The sequence below is a fragment of the Nelusetta ayraudi genome, unplaced genomic scaffold (assembly GCF_046127955.1).
Source record: "Nelusetta ayraudi isolate G7.1 ecotype Tasmania unplaced genomic scaffold, CSIRO-AGI_Nayr_v1 ptg000220l, whole genome shotgun sequence".
NCBI lineage: Eukaryota > Metazoa > Chordata > Actinopteri > Tetraodontiformes > Monacanthidae > Nelusetta > Nelusetta ayraudi.
Genome location: NW_027466269.1, coordinates 344,455 through 359,730, shown reverse-complemented (window position 1 = coordinate 359,730; position 15,276 = coordinate 344,455). Strand labels below are relative to the sequence as shown.

Sequence of the window (15,276 nt, the reverse complement as noted above, 5' to 3'; positions counted from 1 at the left end):
ATGGTGTGCGAAGGCCTTTATCCTGCGATCATCCATCACTTGATTCCGCTGGGCACCGCAGTGGCTTCAGCCTTCAAAGACGCCTCTCCCTTTACAATTCGCACGGCTTTATAAATGTCTAGATTCCCAGATTTTCTAGCGAGATTGTTGCCTTGAGTCGTTCAAACACGGGTGCTGCCTTTGATCTAGTATTTATTTTCTTCTTTTGATTAAATTTTGATTGATTCATTGATTTGAATGACTGCAATTATTTGAAAAAGCATGTCTGAAAATGACCAACAACAAGGAGCTGAAATAACCACCAAAAGTATAAAAGTAAAAGGTTACATTAAAAAACATCCATCCTGGTGTCAAGTGTGTCACAATAAGCAACTGTGTGAAACGCGAGAGTGGAACCAATGTTCAACAGCAGCAAAATTAATGAGACAAAGCTTGCATTCAGGACAATTATAATCTAGTAACCTTTATAACCGAGCGGGACCTCCGTCCCTAACGGGTCCCGGCATCTTACCGTCTCGTTGCCAAACAAGATGTCCACGTATGGCATGACCTTCATCAGGGGCTCCTTGAAGAACTGGCTGATGAAGGGCGCCGAGAGGTTCATGCAGAAGATCTTGTCATTCTCCGAGGCGTGCTTGGCCACCTTCAGGATTGACTCGGGGGACACGGTCAGGAAGAAGCCCTGCGGACAGGAAACAGGAAGTGTTGGTGGAGGAAAACACGGCGGCGGTGAGATCGTGTTTGTCGACACCGGCTCATAAACGCTGGCCGGAATGTTTGTTCTTCCTCAACCCCTTGAAATGAAACTGGAGGCTAATTTGTGAACAGCGGACGCTGACTGGGACCTGCCAGCGCCACATGGTTTTGGAGCAAGTGAATAACAGAAGCGACAAAAAGTGAAGGTTAGTCAGAAAAATTCTTTTCTAGCACACGAAAAGGGCCGTGAAAGAAGAAGAAGAAGAAAACACAACATCTAGGACAAAGCCGGTGGCTGGACTCCAGGGTTCGTACTGGAGGAAGCAACGTGCACGTATCCGATGATCAGCACAACAAAAAGTCCCGTCTGGACTCTGCTTACTTGGAAACAAGAGAGCCGGCTCCGCTCATTGTGTGAATGAATACAAATCAGGTAAGAAAACACCTTTGTGTTTCAGGTGGAAACCTGAGGCGAGACCCTCCCCTCCCTCCCCCTTCCTCCCCCCTCACCTCCTCCCTCCCAAACCTTTGATACCGATCTTCTCCACCTTGTTTCGCAGGAACGGGCTACTCTGTAAAACCGCCGCGCCACAATGGGAGCACGGCGGTGGGGGAAAGTTTTCAGCGCGGCGATACATTTAATCCTCCTGAGAGGCTCCTGTTGAGTTGCGGCCAAAGTTCTCGTTAAGGTGCGGTGACACTTGCCACAGCCAACTTCCCCAGAAGATCAAGGAACCTGAACAAGAGGCCGAAGGCATCGGCGGTCGCACGTGTTGGGTCGACATACACACAGCTGTGGTAAAAACAGATTGGTGTTTTATTCCTGAGAGTGGGCGGGGTCGAACCCTCAGAGTGGGTGGGGTCGAACCCTCAGGGTTGCCATGTCAGACTGAGTGTGTGTTTAAATGGATCCAGCAGCACTAGAGCAAGTCACTCTGGGCTGACAGCCCACCAGCGACCCTGCTGCTTTTTTTTTAGTCTGCCAGACCGTCAGAGGGAAGAGGAGATGGTTATCTAGCACAAACACATGGTGTTTTTATTTATTTATTGAAAGCAAACTGTCGCCTCAATGTTGACGTCCTGTCCGCTGAAGTCCTGCCGGACTTTAAAAGGCCTGCCGGCGGCTCCACTGGCGGCTCCGTGTCACTCAAGTTCAACCCACCTTCAGCGTTTGCAGAATTGTGATACGAACCGTGATAAGTGCGTGAGCCCACTAGGCAGACAATAAGTGGCTCTGCTTCATTAAATCCTCCTCGTCACCATGCAACAGAATGGTTTCAGCAACAAATCTACCAATTTACCAATCAAGTGTCTGAAAAAAATACAACAAAAACAAATGCAAATTCAAACTTCTTTGAATAAAAATGCATCTTTCAAATCAAATCCTTATTTGTAATCATGGACTTCACCATGAGCTCCCGCAATAAAAAAATCATTTCCAGTTCTCCAAAAAAGGAGCCTCTTTAGCCCTCTGTTTACAACTTTCTGCTAAAACAACGGCTTCGTTGGATTGTTCGCGTGTTTGGAAAAAACATGTTGGTCTCAGAGGGGTTGTGATCCAATCCCTTTGTGATCTCATAAAAGAATTTCTATAGCTGTGTTTTTCAAAGCAGTGGAAGAACTGAAGGGTGAAGGTGGACGTTTGTCACTGCTCAGAAAACACTGGTCAGCATGAATTCTTCTCTTACTCTTTTAATTGTGCCACAACATTTTGAGGTTGCAGTAATGCTGCAGGAATCCCCGTCATAAAACTCATCCCAAGACATTTTTCCTTTTTCTTTTTTCTTCCCCGTCACCGAGCTCCAAACGTGGTGACCCCAGTGGTTTGTGGGAGGGAAGACGAGGAAAGAAAGAAGAAAAAAAGAAAGAAAAAAAAGCCCCAGTTGGAGCCCTTGAGAAACTCCAGTTCCCATCGGTGGTCCCTGCCAGACACGTAACAGGAGAAGTCAAACTCTTTAGTGGCTCGACACAGATCGAGTGTCCGGAGCGGCGGCTCCGGTTTCCCAGGTGTCAGGGATCCTGTGAAGTGGGCCCACTATTGCCTTTCCAGGTCAAGATGATCAAAGCGCGGGCCGCACTGGGCACCGGTTCCTCCCAAAACATCCAGTGAAGCCTGCGGAGGAAAAATGGCCCGTGGCTGAAGGGACCACCATCCCGGACGTGGCTGTGCGACTATTTGTTTATTTTTATTTCTTTTACCCAGCAAAAAATAATAAGAAGAAAGAAGTCCACTTTTGTCGCACAAAGTCAGCGTCTCAAATTGCGACTCTGAGATGAAATTAGCGGCGGCGCTAATAAGCAAAGCTAGGTCCTGACTGGCCCGCTGCTATCACACTTCCCCTGCTGTGAGAGCTCCCCGCATCCACCCCCCTACTCCCCCCTCCCACCTCCACTCACATCCAAAACGGCGGTGGTGATGGATGGCGTGTTGTCACCGGGCTTAAAATAAAAGTGGACATCTGAAGGGTAAAAATGATCTATTTTGGGAAGGGCATTTTCATTTGCACCGACAGCAGAGGTGGTCATGGAAAAAAGCAGAGGCGTCTCTCTCTCTCTCTCTCTCTCTCTCTCTCGCTCTCTCTTTTCTTCCTCTCCAGGCCAATTTTAACTCTGCCAGGATGGGGAGGTGTGTGTGTGTGTGTGTGTGTGTGTGTGTGTGTGTGTGTGGTTGTGTGTGTATATGGGGTGGGTGAAGCATTCAAAGCACCGTTTCATGAACGCTTTTGTTTGACACTTCCTATTACACAGGAATGACGGAGAGGGTTTAAACCATCACAACTTCAATGAAGAGCGTAATTATGGGCCATTTTTTTTGCAGCACTCTAAATTTCATCAAATCCTCAGATCTGAGCTTTATTTATAGGCAGAAATCACACATTCCGCAGCGGGGGGATTTACAACCTACAGAACCTCCCTGTGTTTTCTCGAAGCTCAATAAACCCGCTATGATGTGGATAATTACCCCTCGACTCGCCGAGGCCTTTTTCTTTTTTAACCGTCTTTTGTCCCATTGTTCCTCCTCTCAGTGTTGCATTGTTTTGCTCACTTTGACTCCGAGCGCTCTGTACTTCTCTCCAGATGGAGGAGGCAGCTGTTTCCAGTCAGACGGCTCTGGAATAAAGGAATGTTGGACTTCCATTTGTCAGCTGGCCAGTTACACCGAGTTCAGGCAAATACTAATCGAGGCAGATCAAGGTGGTGGGAGTTGGGGGGGTGGCCTGTTGTCGAGGGGCGTTGTCACGGCTTTGCAGATTTATTGATCCAAAGACGCCGAGGATCAGTGTCACACTGACTGCAGTCACCTGCTCTTCTTTTATGAAGTGTTTGTGAAGTGAAATGAAAACACAGAACATGCTGTTTTACTGCAACCAATACTGCAGGTGCAACAGGTGATTGGACACTCTAACCTCAAACTCCAAAGTCTAGTACAAACACTTTGCAGTGCACATGTGCAACCTAACTTTTCTTTTTCTAACTCAGCCAGTTAAAGGGTGTTAATGCTCCTCCAAACACTCAACAAGTGCCAATATCTATTATGTTGCATAACCTGAAAGTTATGCAACATAATAGATATAATAGATAATAGATATAAGTCACGCTGTGGGTGAACATGCAAACTCCATACAGAAAGGCCCCATGCTCGGAATTGAACCCGCAACCTTCTTGCTGTGAGGCAGCAGCGCTAACCACTGCACCAACAAATCCAACATTCAAGTGTTTTTAAAAACAAATCTGGACAAAGATCAGGAAATCTCTGGCCTTGCCGCTTCCTCCAACTCCTTAAGAGAAAGTGAGGCCTTCAAACTGAGTGCTGCCATCTACAGGTCAACACTGCTGAATCGTACCCCGTCGGCCTTGAACTTCTGCTTTTTTGGAGACAAACGTCGTCTGCTGTGACAGTTGGTTTAAACGCTTTGTCAAGGAAAGGCCAAGGAGAGGCGCGGGTGTCTCTTTAGCGCCACGGCGCCCTCTGTGGTGCGGAGGGTTCATTACGGGAAATTAGACGTCAGGGCGACCAGAGCGAGAGCTCTCCTCCCCGCTCGTCTGTGCCAAGCGCCGTCGAGAGGCGGATCGATAGCGCCGGTCTGGAGCTTCATTAGCTCAGCGTGACTCCACCCCCTCCACTAACAACCCCCCCATTCTCAAGGTCCCGCTGTTTTTGCCCACAAACACACCGAGACAAACAGGACCTTCGTGCGTGCTCGTCTCCAAGCTTGATAAACACGAGGAAGAAAGAGGACAAACAAACACAGGCGGGTGATTAATGGTGTCACGAATCGCCTCGAGTGCAGCAGGAAAGAAGAAAATTGGGAGGATAAATAAAAAAGGAGCTCATTTAAGTCTTTTTTTTTTTTATATCAAAGGAGAGCGGTGGGTGGGAGATGGGAGGTGGGTGAGGCTGGGGGAGAGAAGGAGGGCGGTTGATAAAAGAAACAATGCAAGTCACTGTATTTACACTCGTTTTTCAAAACGGGTAAAAATAAAGCAACAACCTCGTCCGGCCTCCGTGATTCAGCTCGGCGCCATAGCTTTCTCAGGGCCCGGTTGAATTCAGCCGCAATCCATTCACGGCGATAGCATCGGCCTCGACTTCTTCTCTATTAGCAACAACGCTCTGCCGAAGCTTATCGGCCATCTAGGAATCCATCCACTTCTTCCCGGGCAGCTGGACGGAGGCCAAACACACCGGACACAACCAGAAGGGAGGCCTGTGAGGCCACTGGGGGGATGAGGGAGGGGCGGAGGGAGGAGGGAGGAGGTGGGCGGGGCCATCGTGTCAGCCGCCATCTCCAGGGCTATGTAAACGTGCCACGAGTTATTTAACAACTGAGCGGAGACGTCAGTGTTTTATGACGCTTTCTCAAACATTTGCTCTGCTTTAAATATCAGCGTATTTTCCGGTGGGGGTTAGTTGATGGATGCAGCAGGAATCGACGATACTTTCGTGGGTGAAAACCAGGCCCGTCAGCATTAATAGCGTTTATCACGACAAGATTAAATACAAGCCATGACGCACTAATTTTTTTAATCGCATTTTAATCGCCAAGCTTTTTGTCCCTTCCATTGACCCGTAGTCCATTAACCCGTAGTCAGGTCCTCAAGTTGTAGCGTTACGTTTGGTCACTGCAACAGTGCTGGTTTCAGCAACCGCCTGCACACAAAACATCCAGGTGCAGCCAACGTCGGTCAGACTGGCGAGGGACCAGACCTGTGGCTAATTGATGCTAATGCTAAATGGGTGGCAACTGAATGCTCTGACCTGCCGTACACCTTGTTGTCGTGGGGGAATAATTGTTCACTCATACAGGAGCTGTATGACACTGAGAAAGGAACCACAGTAGATAAGTGGGCCTAGATGCACTGTTTTGAAAGAAATAATAATGATACAAAAGATCAAAATGGAAATTATTTCTTTGTGTTCATTTGGTTCCCAATTAAGACACTCTAGTAAGAACTGCTTTAGGTCAAGGGTCACCAACACGGTGCCCGCAGGTACCAGGTCGCCCCCAATGACCACATGAGTCGTTCACAGGCCTATTCTACAAATGGCACAACTCAATGAGCTGTGTCTAAAATGTTATTTTCTCCAACCTTGTTGAGTCGTTGATAATTATGGAGAACTCATTGACATGATCAGTGTCTTCACAAGGATGAGTATCATAACTGAGAAAATGTATTGTTTGAGAAAAGTGTCGCAAACTGGTTGCCCTTCGTATGACTCAGTGAAATAGCTCTCGGGTTGGAAAAGGTGGTGACCCCTGCTTTACATTATCATGGCCATAAAAACATTGTTGAAATGTAAAAAAAAAACTGAATTTTAAACATGCAAATCAAAACGTGATTAATCGAGGTTAACTTTGGAAAGTCAGAGATTAATCTCAAGTTCAAACAGCGCTGGCAGGAACCATCACGGAGACCCCACTACGATCCCAACGCAGCAGCAGCAGCCAGCAGATTTTTTTTTTACAGCAACGTGGACTTTGTCCTAACGAGGCCGAGAGCAGCGAGACATCAGAGCCCGACCGCAGGAACACCGCAGCGTTTGTCCCCCTCAGCAGGCTGCAGTCATCAGAAACCATAATTACATTGACCTCAGACGCCTCCACTCGGGATGGAAAGGAAATTTAGAGACTTTTTTTTTTCTCTCTCTCTCTCTCTCTCTCTCGCTCTCTTTGGTTGACTTGAGGGTTAAAGGGTTCGCTGGCATCACAACAAGTGCAGGAATGAGTTTTGATGCCATGAAGTGGTATCGCTCTGAGAGGTAATTTAAGATCAGCCTCGCCGTTCAAACGGCTGGCTGAGATTTTTTTTTGATTTTTTTTCATTGCTCGGCTGCATCTTCGAGCTCAACATTTTCTTTGGAAAAAATGAAATACATGAAATGAAAGAGAAAGAAAGAGAGAAAGACAGACGGAAAATGAAATAAATAAAATGAAAGAGAAAGAAAGACAGACGGAAAGAAAAAAAGAAAGAGAGGGGCGCAGGCTGAGGGTAGATGGAGAGAGAGGGAGAGAGAGAAAGAGAGAGAGACAGAGCGAGAGTGGCTGTGCCAAGGAATGTACTTAAGATCTAAAACAGACAAGATTTAAAGCCAAGAGCGTTTAAATGCCAATACTAATCCACAAAATAATTCACTGCGCGGCGCAAAAAGCGACTCTCCCTCACAGATACCATATGTTACCTCTGCCAGAGCAGGAAAGGCAGGAGCCGAGCCAGAGGAGCCGCTTTCTTCTCTTAAATCTCTGTTATCTCGGTAATGAGAGAGGAAACCACCGCTACTCTCTCTCTCTCACTCTCACTCTCCCTCTCTCTCTCCCTCTCTCTCTCTCTCTCTCCCTCTCTCTCCGGTTTCCCCGCTGTTGTTCTTGCCTCCATCATTGGGAGATTAGCCAAGAACAAACTGTTTGGTTTTGCAGGGGAGTTAAAATTCACTAATGCACACACACACACACACACACACACACACACACACACACACACACGCACTCTGGAGTGTCCTTGCCCGCTACAACGCACTTAATTAGCATTTCTGGTGTGAGTGTTCCTTCTTCTTCTTGTTCTTCTTGTTGTTGTTGTTGTTCTTCTTCTTCTTCAGCTCTCTCTCCTTCTGTGGTTCTGAAGGGGAAACATCACTGGCAGAAACACACACACGTACAAGAACGCCGAGACTTTCCTCGAGAACAGGCAGGGATTTGAATGGGGGGGGGGGGGGGGAGTTTTGCAGGGGTTGATGGAAAAAAAGGGGTTGGGGGGAAATAGTTCAATGTGAAAACAGATGTCGGTCGGGGCCCTTTCGGAGTTTGCGTCCGCGCCGACGTATTAATATATGGGTCGGATGCATAAAGCAGAGCAGAGGAGTTTTTCTGGGTTTTTTTTGGGGGGGGGGCTTTGCGGACGGTTTCTCGTAAGTCTGAAACCCAAAACCCTCCGCGGACATTCCTGCCGCCTGAGCGCTGAACTTTTCCAAATGTGCCAACCCGAGGATGTAAATGAATTAGCACACTTAAGTCCCGACACTCAGGACGGTGAGGGGGGTGGGGAGGGGGTGTTAAGGGGGGGGGACAACAGTCGCTCAGTGTTCGCGGCGGCAGCACCGCCGAGCTTCTCGAGCACCAGCTTGGAAAATTACAGGTAATTGCCGAAGCCGCTGAAATCCAGTTTCGGTTTTGGTTGAAGGGCTAAAACAACAACGTTGTGATTGGCCGAAGAGAGACGAGGGGGCCGAGAGCTTGGTGCCCCCCCCCCCGACTCAACTCCCCCTCCCCTCCACCCCCACTCAACAGCCCCCCAACCCCCACCACCAATAAATGCCTCTCCTCCTCGGCGAGACGTCGCGCAGCACGAGAGGCAGCCAAAAGAATATTGAGGAAAACAAAACCATCATCATAATGAAATTTGAAGGGAACAGAGTAAGAAGGAGGGCGAGACGCCCGCACTCCTCCTCCTGAAAATACAAATCCATCTGCCGCATTACAGTCACACAGCCAGATCAGCGCCCTCGCAACAAACACTGCGTGAAGGCCGTCGAAGTCGAGGCGGGAGCTCGACGCCGGTTTCTCGGCGACGGTTCGACCGCATCCGATGACCAAGGGATCAGAAAGCACGGCTGAAGAAAAACTCTGAATTTATTTAAGGCCACTTACAAAGTAAAAGAGAATTAGCGTTTGTTTAACATGCAACGAAATGGTTAAATAAAAATATGGTGCAGATCCACCGATCTTCATTAAAGCAGAAACCTCGGTGCCAGAAAAATTTAAGTCACAAAATGAAAAAGATTAATGAATTGTTTTTATAAACCAAAGCCAAACCAAACCAAAGCCTGTCAGAAAAAGAAGGAAACAACCACACTCCTAAAATGTTGATTTAAAAAATATATAAAAAATAAAACAACAAATAGAGGGGAAAAAAATGTTTTGACATTTGTCCAATGTGGTGTACTTGCCGTGTGTGACTTTGAAAATGCCTTATGTCACATGACATCACACAGGAAACATGCACGGAGACGATCTGTGACAGTTCCGTCGTACCTGTTTTTGTCCTTGTTTGCGCAGCGGAGATTCGCTAACTGGCAGCTGTTGAGGACGTGCAGGGACCCGGTTTGTTTTGGTGGAAGACAAAGCAACGACATCTAGTGGTGAGGCTGTACTGCGTGTTGCCCCTTTAAGTTGTTGCACAAGTCAGCAATGGAAACGGACTATTTTTATATTTGCTACTTTCCCCACCTAATCAGGACTGTAATTGAGGAGGAAGCAAGCGAAAGCTTTTCGAGAAATTCAAAGAGTCACATTTAAAGTATATATAAAAACCAGTGGTTTGTTATTTCGGGAGGACTGATGGGCGATTGAGTGTCTAAATCGCTGCACTGGCTACTTATATGATTCAGCCCACACTAATTTATGGCTTCTCAGTTTACATTCAAAAGGAGTGTAAATCGCCGTTCTGCCCAGATTTAAGGACTCGTATCTGGCTGGAGCTCGATAAATCTGAAATCCAACTCTCTCCATAATAGCATCTTTTCATTAAACCATGTCTGGCTGCTTAATGCCGCTGCCTTTCTGCAAGAAGAAAAGACTCTCAGCTAATTTGTAGTCTCCAAACCAGGCGCGGAGAAGAAAATAACCACCCTGATGACATCATCAAGTATCTTTTTTTTTTTTCTCTTCAGCCTTTGAAAAGCTCCGGAGCCTCAGGAAACATCATCTCAGAAAAGTGTTTTCACAGGCTGCGTGCCGTTCCTCTCCACCACTAAATTGACCTTTAAGGGTAAAATTGTTGCAGGGATCTTTTAACACGGATTCCGTCAGGATATTCAGGGCTTCTTTATATGATATATGATATAAAAAAAAACGACTTTTCTTTTTCTTTTTGTGAAAATTGAACGTGAAAGTGGGCGCAGGATGACGCGCTCTCCAGTCTGGGTGTATTGAGTCGGAGTGAAGGGCCAAAGATCAGCTTTCAGCAGTCAGACATGGGAAGTGAATCGCAGGATTTAACCTAATTTAGATGTGACTAAAATATGAGGATCAGAGCAGAAAGTGATATAACACGACGGCGACATTGGAGGGGGGGCTCACAGCGGCTTAATTTGACAGTTTTAATTTAACGTGAGTGGCTGCTCCGCTCCAGTTACTGCCAGTGTTGTTACAGCTGCACAAGATGAGGGAGCCCCCTTCAACCTGAGAACCTATCAGACGCTTGTAATGCATCATGGCCACTTTCTTATTGGAAACGTCAGATATCAGTGAGATTTATCAGGTGCAGGCGACCTAATAGTGAAAATGATGGATTATTTTTTCGACACTGTCTTTCCTGATCTTCAGAACTTTATCTAAATTTGTGATATGAACTGTGGTTACACCTCCCGGTCAGTAGGTGGCACCTTCATTAAACGTGACTAACCAAATATGTATTTCTGCTAGCTGCCTCATTTTATTCACAGCTTGTCTAAACTTTAAAATTAAAGTTGACAATCTACAACATAAAAAAGTCAAAACATTTGTTTCTGCACCGAAGGTTAGCAAAGACTTGTCGCTACTTGCTACTGATTGGCCACTCGTCCTTGCCGTGACCCCTAACCTGAACCTTGCTCCTGACTCCAACCCGAAACCCAATTCAAAGCACAAAGTAGAGAATAAACGCATATTGAAACACCACCTGATTGCATATGTTGTTGTTTTTTATGTTTTACTACATAAAAAAATGTACTTTGTGTTTACTGTTCTCAATCTGATGGCAGCACTACGTTTAAAAAGATCATTAAAAAGAGCAAAACAAAATTTCACGATTGTTTTCTTTTCAAACAATGTTGAACTGTTCATCGTGAATCTGGCAATCAAATTCAAAATATGCAAAGGAAAATGAGGAATTCTACAGCAATAAAACATCACCCGACTCCTACTACAATTTTACATAAAGTAGAAAAGAAATTTACCTTTTTACAATTTGCACCCGTTAATGTACAAAACCACAGTGGGTTCAGACCAGTGTTTGAGTATCTCTGCACCACCGTGACACAACATGGTGTTCGCTCATCAATGCAGCTGCTGCAGCATTAATATCAAGCTCAGAAGAAGAAAAAAATCAATTGCCCGAAGGCGAGAAGTGTGAACTTTCATACCCTAAGCTCAATTTCCTTGAAAGTGGAGGTCCTAAATCAAATCATGCCGAGCCAATGCACCGTGGAATTATGTGCAAAACGACGCGACTATGCAGAACGACAGGCGCTAAGCAGCAGCAGCGGCGGCAGCAGCAGCAGCAGCAGCGTCCAGGCGAAGGAAACATTAGAGCTTGTTTATTCGCTCCACATGTTTTTATCCTCCTCGCTGCGGCGCTGATGTCAACTGTGATTGACTCTGTTTCAGTGCGGGCCAACAGGGAGAAGTGTGCTGCACGCAGATGATGTAAACAGACAAGAGAGGAAGAGCAGGAACAGAAAGTTTACTGGTGCAGGCAGAGCAAGAACACCCTGCAATAAAAAATTGAAAAAAAACCCACCAAAAAAACAAAAACACGTTTTGTTGCCGGGGTAACTTTGAATTTTTTTCCCAGCTAAAACTGTAAATTCACTTAACAGATCCCATATTCTTCCCATTTGGACGTCTTCGTTTCTCATTCCGGACTGGCTGGAGCAGCATTTCTTTGCCCGCTGTTGACAGCCTGCTGCCAAAACGCTGAGCTTTAGCTTCCTGCCAACAGTGAGTGAGGCTCTGTTGGATCCGAAACAAGGCAGTCTCAGAGGGGGCGGAGCCAACAACTGGCTAGTTGGAAGGCTGGCAGGCATGGTCACTATCCTGGAAGAGGTCTTGCTGCCTCTTTGTGACATCACGGAGGGGTATTCCTCAGTTTTAGCTCAAGCATTGGGGAGTTTGTTGACAGGCAAGCACATGACTAAAGGTCGGCCTGTTTTAAATGGAACTTCCGAGTGTCTTGCAGCTTCTTTCATTGTTCACATCCTGCTTTTAAAAAAACTCACACGGATCAGAGGCCTCAGCACGCCAGGAAGACGATCAAGGATGCAGAATCTTTGAGCTGGCGGAGCGAACGCGCAATCATTTTCACCCCAAACGTTGTTTAGTGTGACATGCTGGAGACGTTCTCCGACTTGAGAATGGGACCCAAGGCCGTCGCCGCCGTGACCATGGCAATAACAAAGGCCAGAAATGATGAAAGAAAAAAAAAAAAAGCAGGAAGAAATCCACGAATTTCAGATGCTGCCGGTGGGCGTTGGGTTGGTCTGCCAAGCAAGAGCACAAGCAACAGGGTGAAGGGACGTGTTCAATGTTAAATCACAATTCATCAGTGGTGCCGCCAGCCTGCCTCTGATTGGCTGAGCCTCCAGGAGCCGCTAACCGCCGCCTGCGTGGGACAGGATGACTAAGACGTCGAGGGGACGCGCTGAATTTATCTTGAGGTTTGACGCCAGTTTTGCTCTTGGATGTGTTTCATACGAGTTATTGTGCAATTTGAGTTTGTGACTAATTTAAGGCTAGCAGAAGGAGGGCCTGCCTGCCTGCCCCTGGGCCGACTGGGAGTGAGTGGCAGCTTTACCACGAAAGGAAAAAGTACTAAAAAAAACAAAAAAAAAACACATCAATCTGCTGCCAGTTGACTGGTGGCACCAAAGGCATGAAAATCCTTTTTGATTATGATTATGCCCTTTAAAAAAAATATTTAGTTTCAGCCTGGCGAGATGTACAGCATTTTATTTACTTAATTCCATTTTAATTTGTTCAGTGTTTAAACATTTGCTTGAAACTGATTGAGTCCAATTTCAATCCAACAACCTTGGTTTTCCCCAAATTCTGCACACTGTTCCAACAGGGGTGTGCAAAATATACATATATGTGTATACATGCATAGGTATACACACATACGTGAATACATATCTAAATATGTATATAGCTTAATGACGCTTCAATTGATCTCTTAGAAGCTATAAGCTGATATCGTTACCTATGGCTAATCATTTGGTGAAACTACTTCAGCCGATGCTGGCCAACGTCAGCGTGACCTTTTTTTTGCTGATTGGTGCTGATAGTGCTGCATGTCTGTTCATATTTGTTTATTGTTGTGTTCCAACCCCATAAAATGTCAGGTGACCAAAGGGATACAAGCTACCAGTTGGATGTGTGGTTCTACTGACGTAGAAACCTGTTGTTGAAGGGTCGTCCCAGTCGGCAGATTTCAACCACAACCCAACAGCAGCAGGGCTGAATATGAGAAATGGCACCGCTGGGCCTCTCTTGCACCAGTTCCCAGTTTCTTCAGCAGCGAGAATTTGATTCAGAAAAAGAACGGCGGGTGAAAAATTGCAATATTTTCTTTTTTTTTTATTGGCAGAAGCCTTGTTCACGTGAGATTTTATACCTCAGCAAAACGTGGCAACCGCCGCTGACGTTGTCCACTCGGTATATTAGCAGCCTCTTGAGCCAAGGCCGCACGGACGAGCCGTCACTCTGCTGCCTGATTCATTACCACAAGAGCCTCTCAGACAGGCACAAGAGTCATCCTCCAGCAAGGCAGCCAGGGCCATTTTTCTAGCAAAAAAATAAAAAATAAAAAATGTCAAAGTACTTAAAAATTTCAAAGTGCGGCCGCCTAAATTAAACAGGCAGTACGTAGACGGACGGGGCTGCATAGGAAGTGCCATGAATCGGCCTGAACCGGTGAACCCTCCTCTTCAAAGACAAAAAGATGCATTAACACCCCCCCCCCCACCCCCCCACCCCACACACACACACACACACACACACACACACACACACACACACACACACGGACACTAAAGTAGTGTCCGTGCTGCCAGTCCAGCTCAAGTGTGTTCATTACTTAACATACACCCACACTCACTCACTCTGGTGGAGCTTTGCCACAACATGAAATATGGCCACTTAAGGGAAAAATAAATGTATAAAGCCTGTGTGCGGCGGGCAGGAGGTGGAAGGTTGCCGTCTAATTGCTGGAGGGGAGAGAAGCTGCGTTAGAGTAAACAACGTCTGATCGATGGTGGGGATTAAATCAGGGAAAAAAGAGCCGCTGGCCTTCAGCCAAGACGGGCAAAACAGGCAAAGTCTCCGTCTCGGCTGCAGATGGAGAACGAAATAGAGAGGAAAAAAATAAAGCCGGTGTGATTTGAAAGCATTATATTTCAGGAGGAGGAGGGGAGTGGATGGAGAGTGGGGTGGGCTGGGAGGTTGGACGGCAGAGATGACATGTAGCCACGATATCACGTCACTGTTTGTATCGGACGCAGCAGATAAGAGAGAAGTGATGGAAGGCTGTTCAGACTGGGGGGGGTGAAGCTGCTGTACTCCCACCACCACGCAGTGTGTCTGTGTGAAAGCTCTTCATCAACACAGCAGGTCACAGCTGGCGGGCAAAAATGCATTCCGCTTAGAAAAACAGCTTTTCAAAACGGCTACGGAGCCACTCAGAGAAGAAAAAAACCCCGGTGGAAGGGAACCCCAAAGAAGCGGCTTAAGAGTTATGGAAGGCATTTAAACACGGACGCTCCTCATCAGCGCCGCCTCTCCCCTCCAGAGGACTTGGGCAGGGCTCTCTTTAAAAGCTCCAGTGAAAGGTATTAAATCTGAGAGGAGCCTGATTCATTACCTCTGTCTGGAACATGTTTGACTTGGGAGATGAAAAAAACCCCTGCTCTCTAGCAGCAAAAGGAAAGAAGAAGAGAGCGAGGAGGAGGGGAAGAAAAGAAGATGGGGGGAAGAGGGGGGGGGGGGTCTCAGCATGTGCAAGAAACATAAGCTTTTGTCGCTCAGCACAAAAGGAACACTGGCGACTCGTCGATCCGTTCAGTGACTCGATTCATTCTGCCATTCATATCGTTCATATCAATGCCTCAGCTTTTTTTTGCTCCCTCCTCTGCCTCACTGGTGTTCTGCTAAATTTCCCAAGAACATTTGATAAGCAGGTGATGACTTGGAGGAAAAAAAGGGTGGGGTGGTTGTGTGTGTGTGTGTGTGCGGGGGGGCATTTTAGGGGGGGTCTGATTATGTTTGCTAATCCCTAAAGAAATTAGCCGAGATTGATGAGAGCTCGCATGCACTCGGCACAAAGCGCTGG

The 15,276-nt window shown here is 46.7% G+C and overlaps 1 protein-coding gene across 3 annotated transcripts in view; it reads right to left on the bottom strand.

The window, feature by feature from the left end:
* Positions 1 to 15,276, bottom strand: part of adkb (adenosine kinase b) — a 123,759-nt gene that overhangs the window by 31,254 nt on the left and 77,229 nt on the right. For all 3 annotated transcript variants that reach the window (XM_076016235.1, XM_076016233.1, XM_076016234.1), the window contains exon 7: positions 512 to 682. In XM_076016235.1, coding sequence (XP_075872350.1) covers positions 512 to 682 — 171 coding nt within the window. The remainder of the gene's footprint in view (positions 1 to 511; positions 683 to 15,276) is intronic.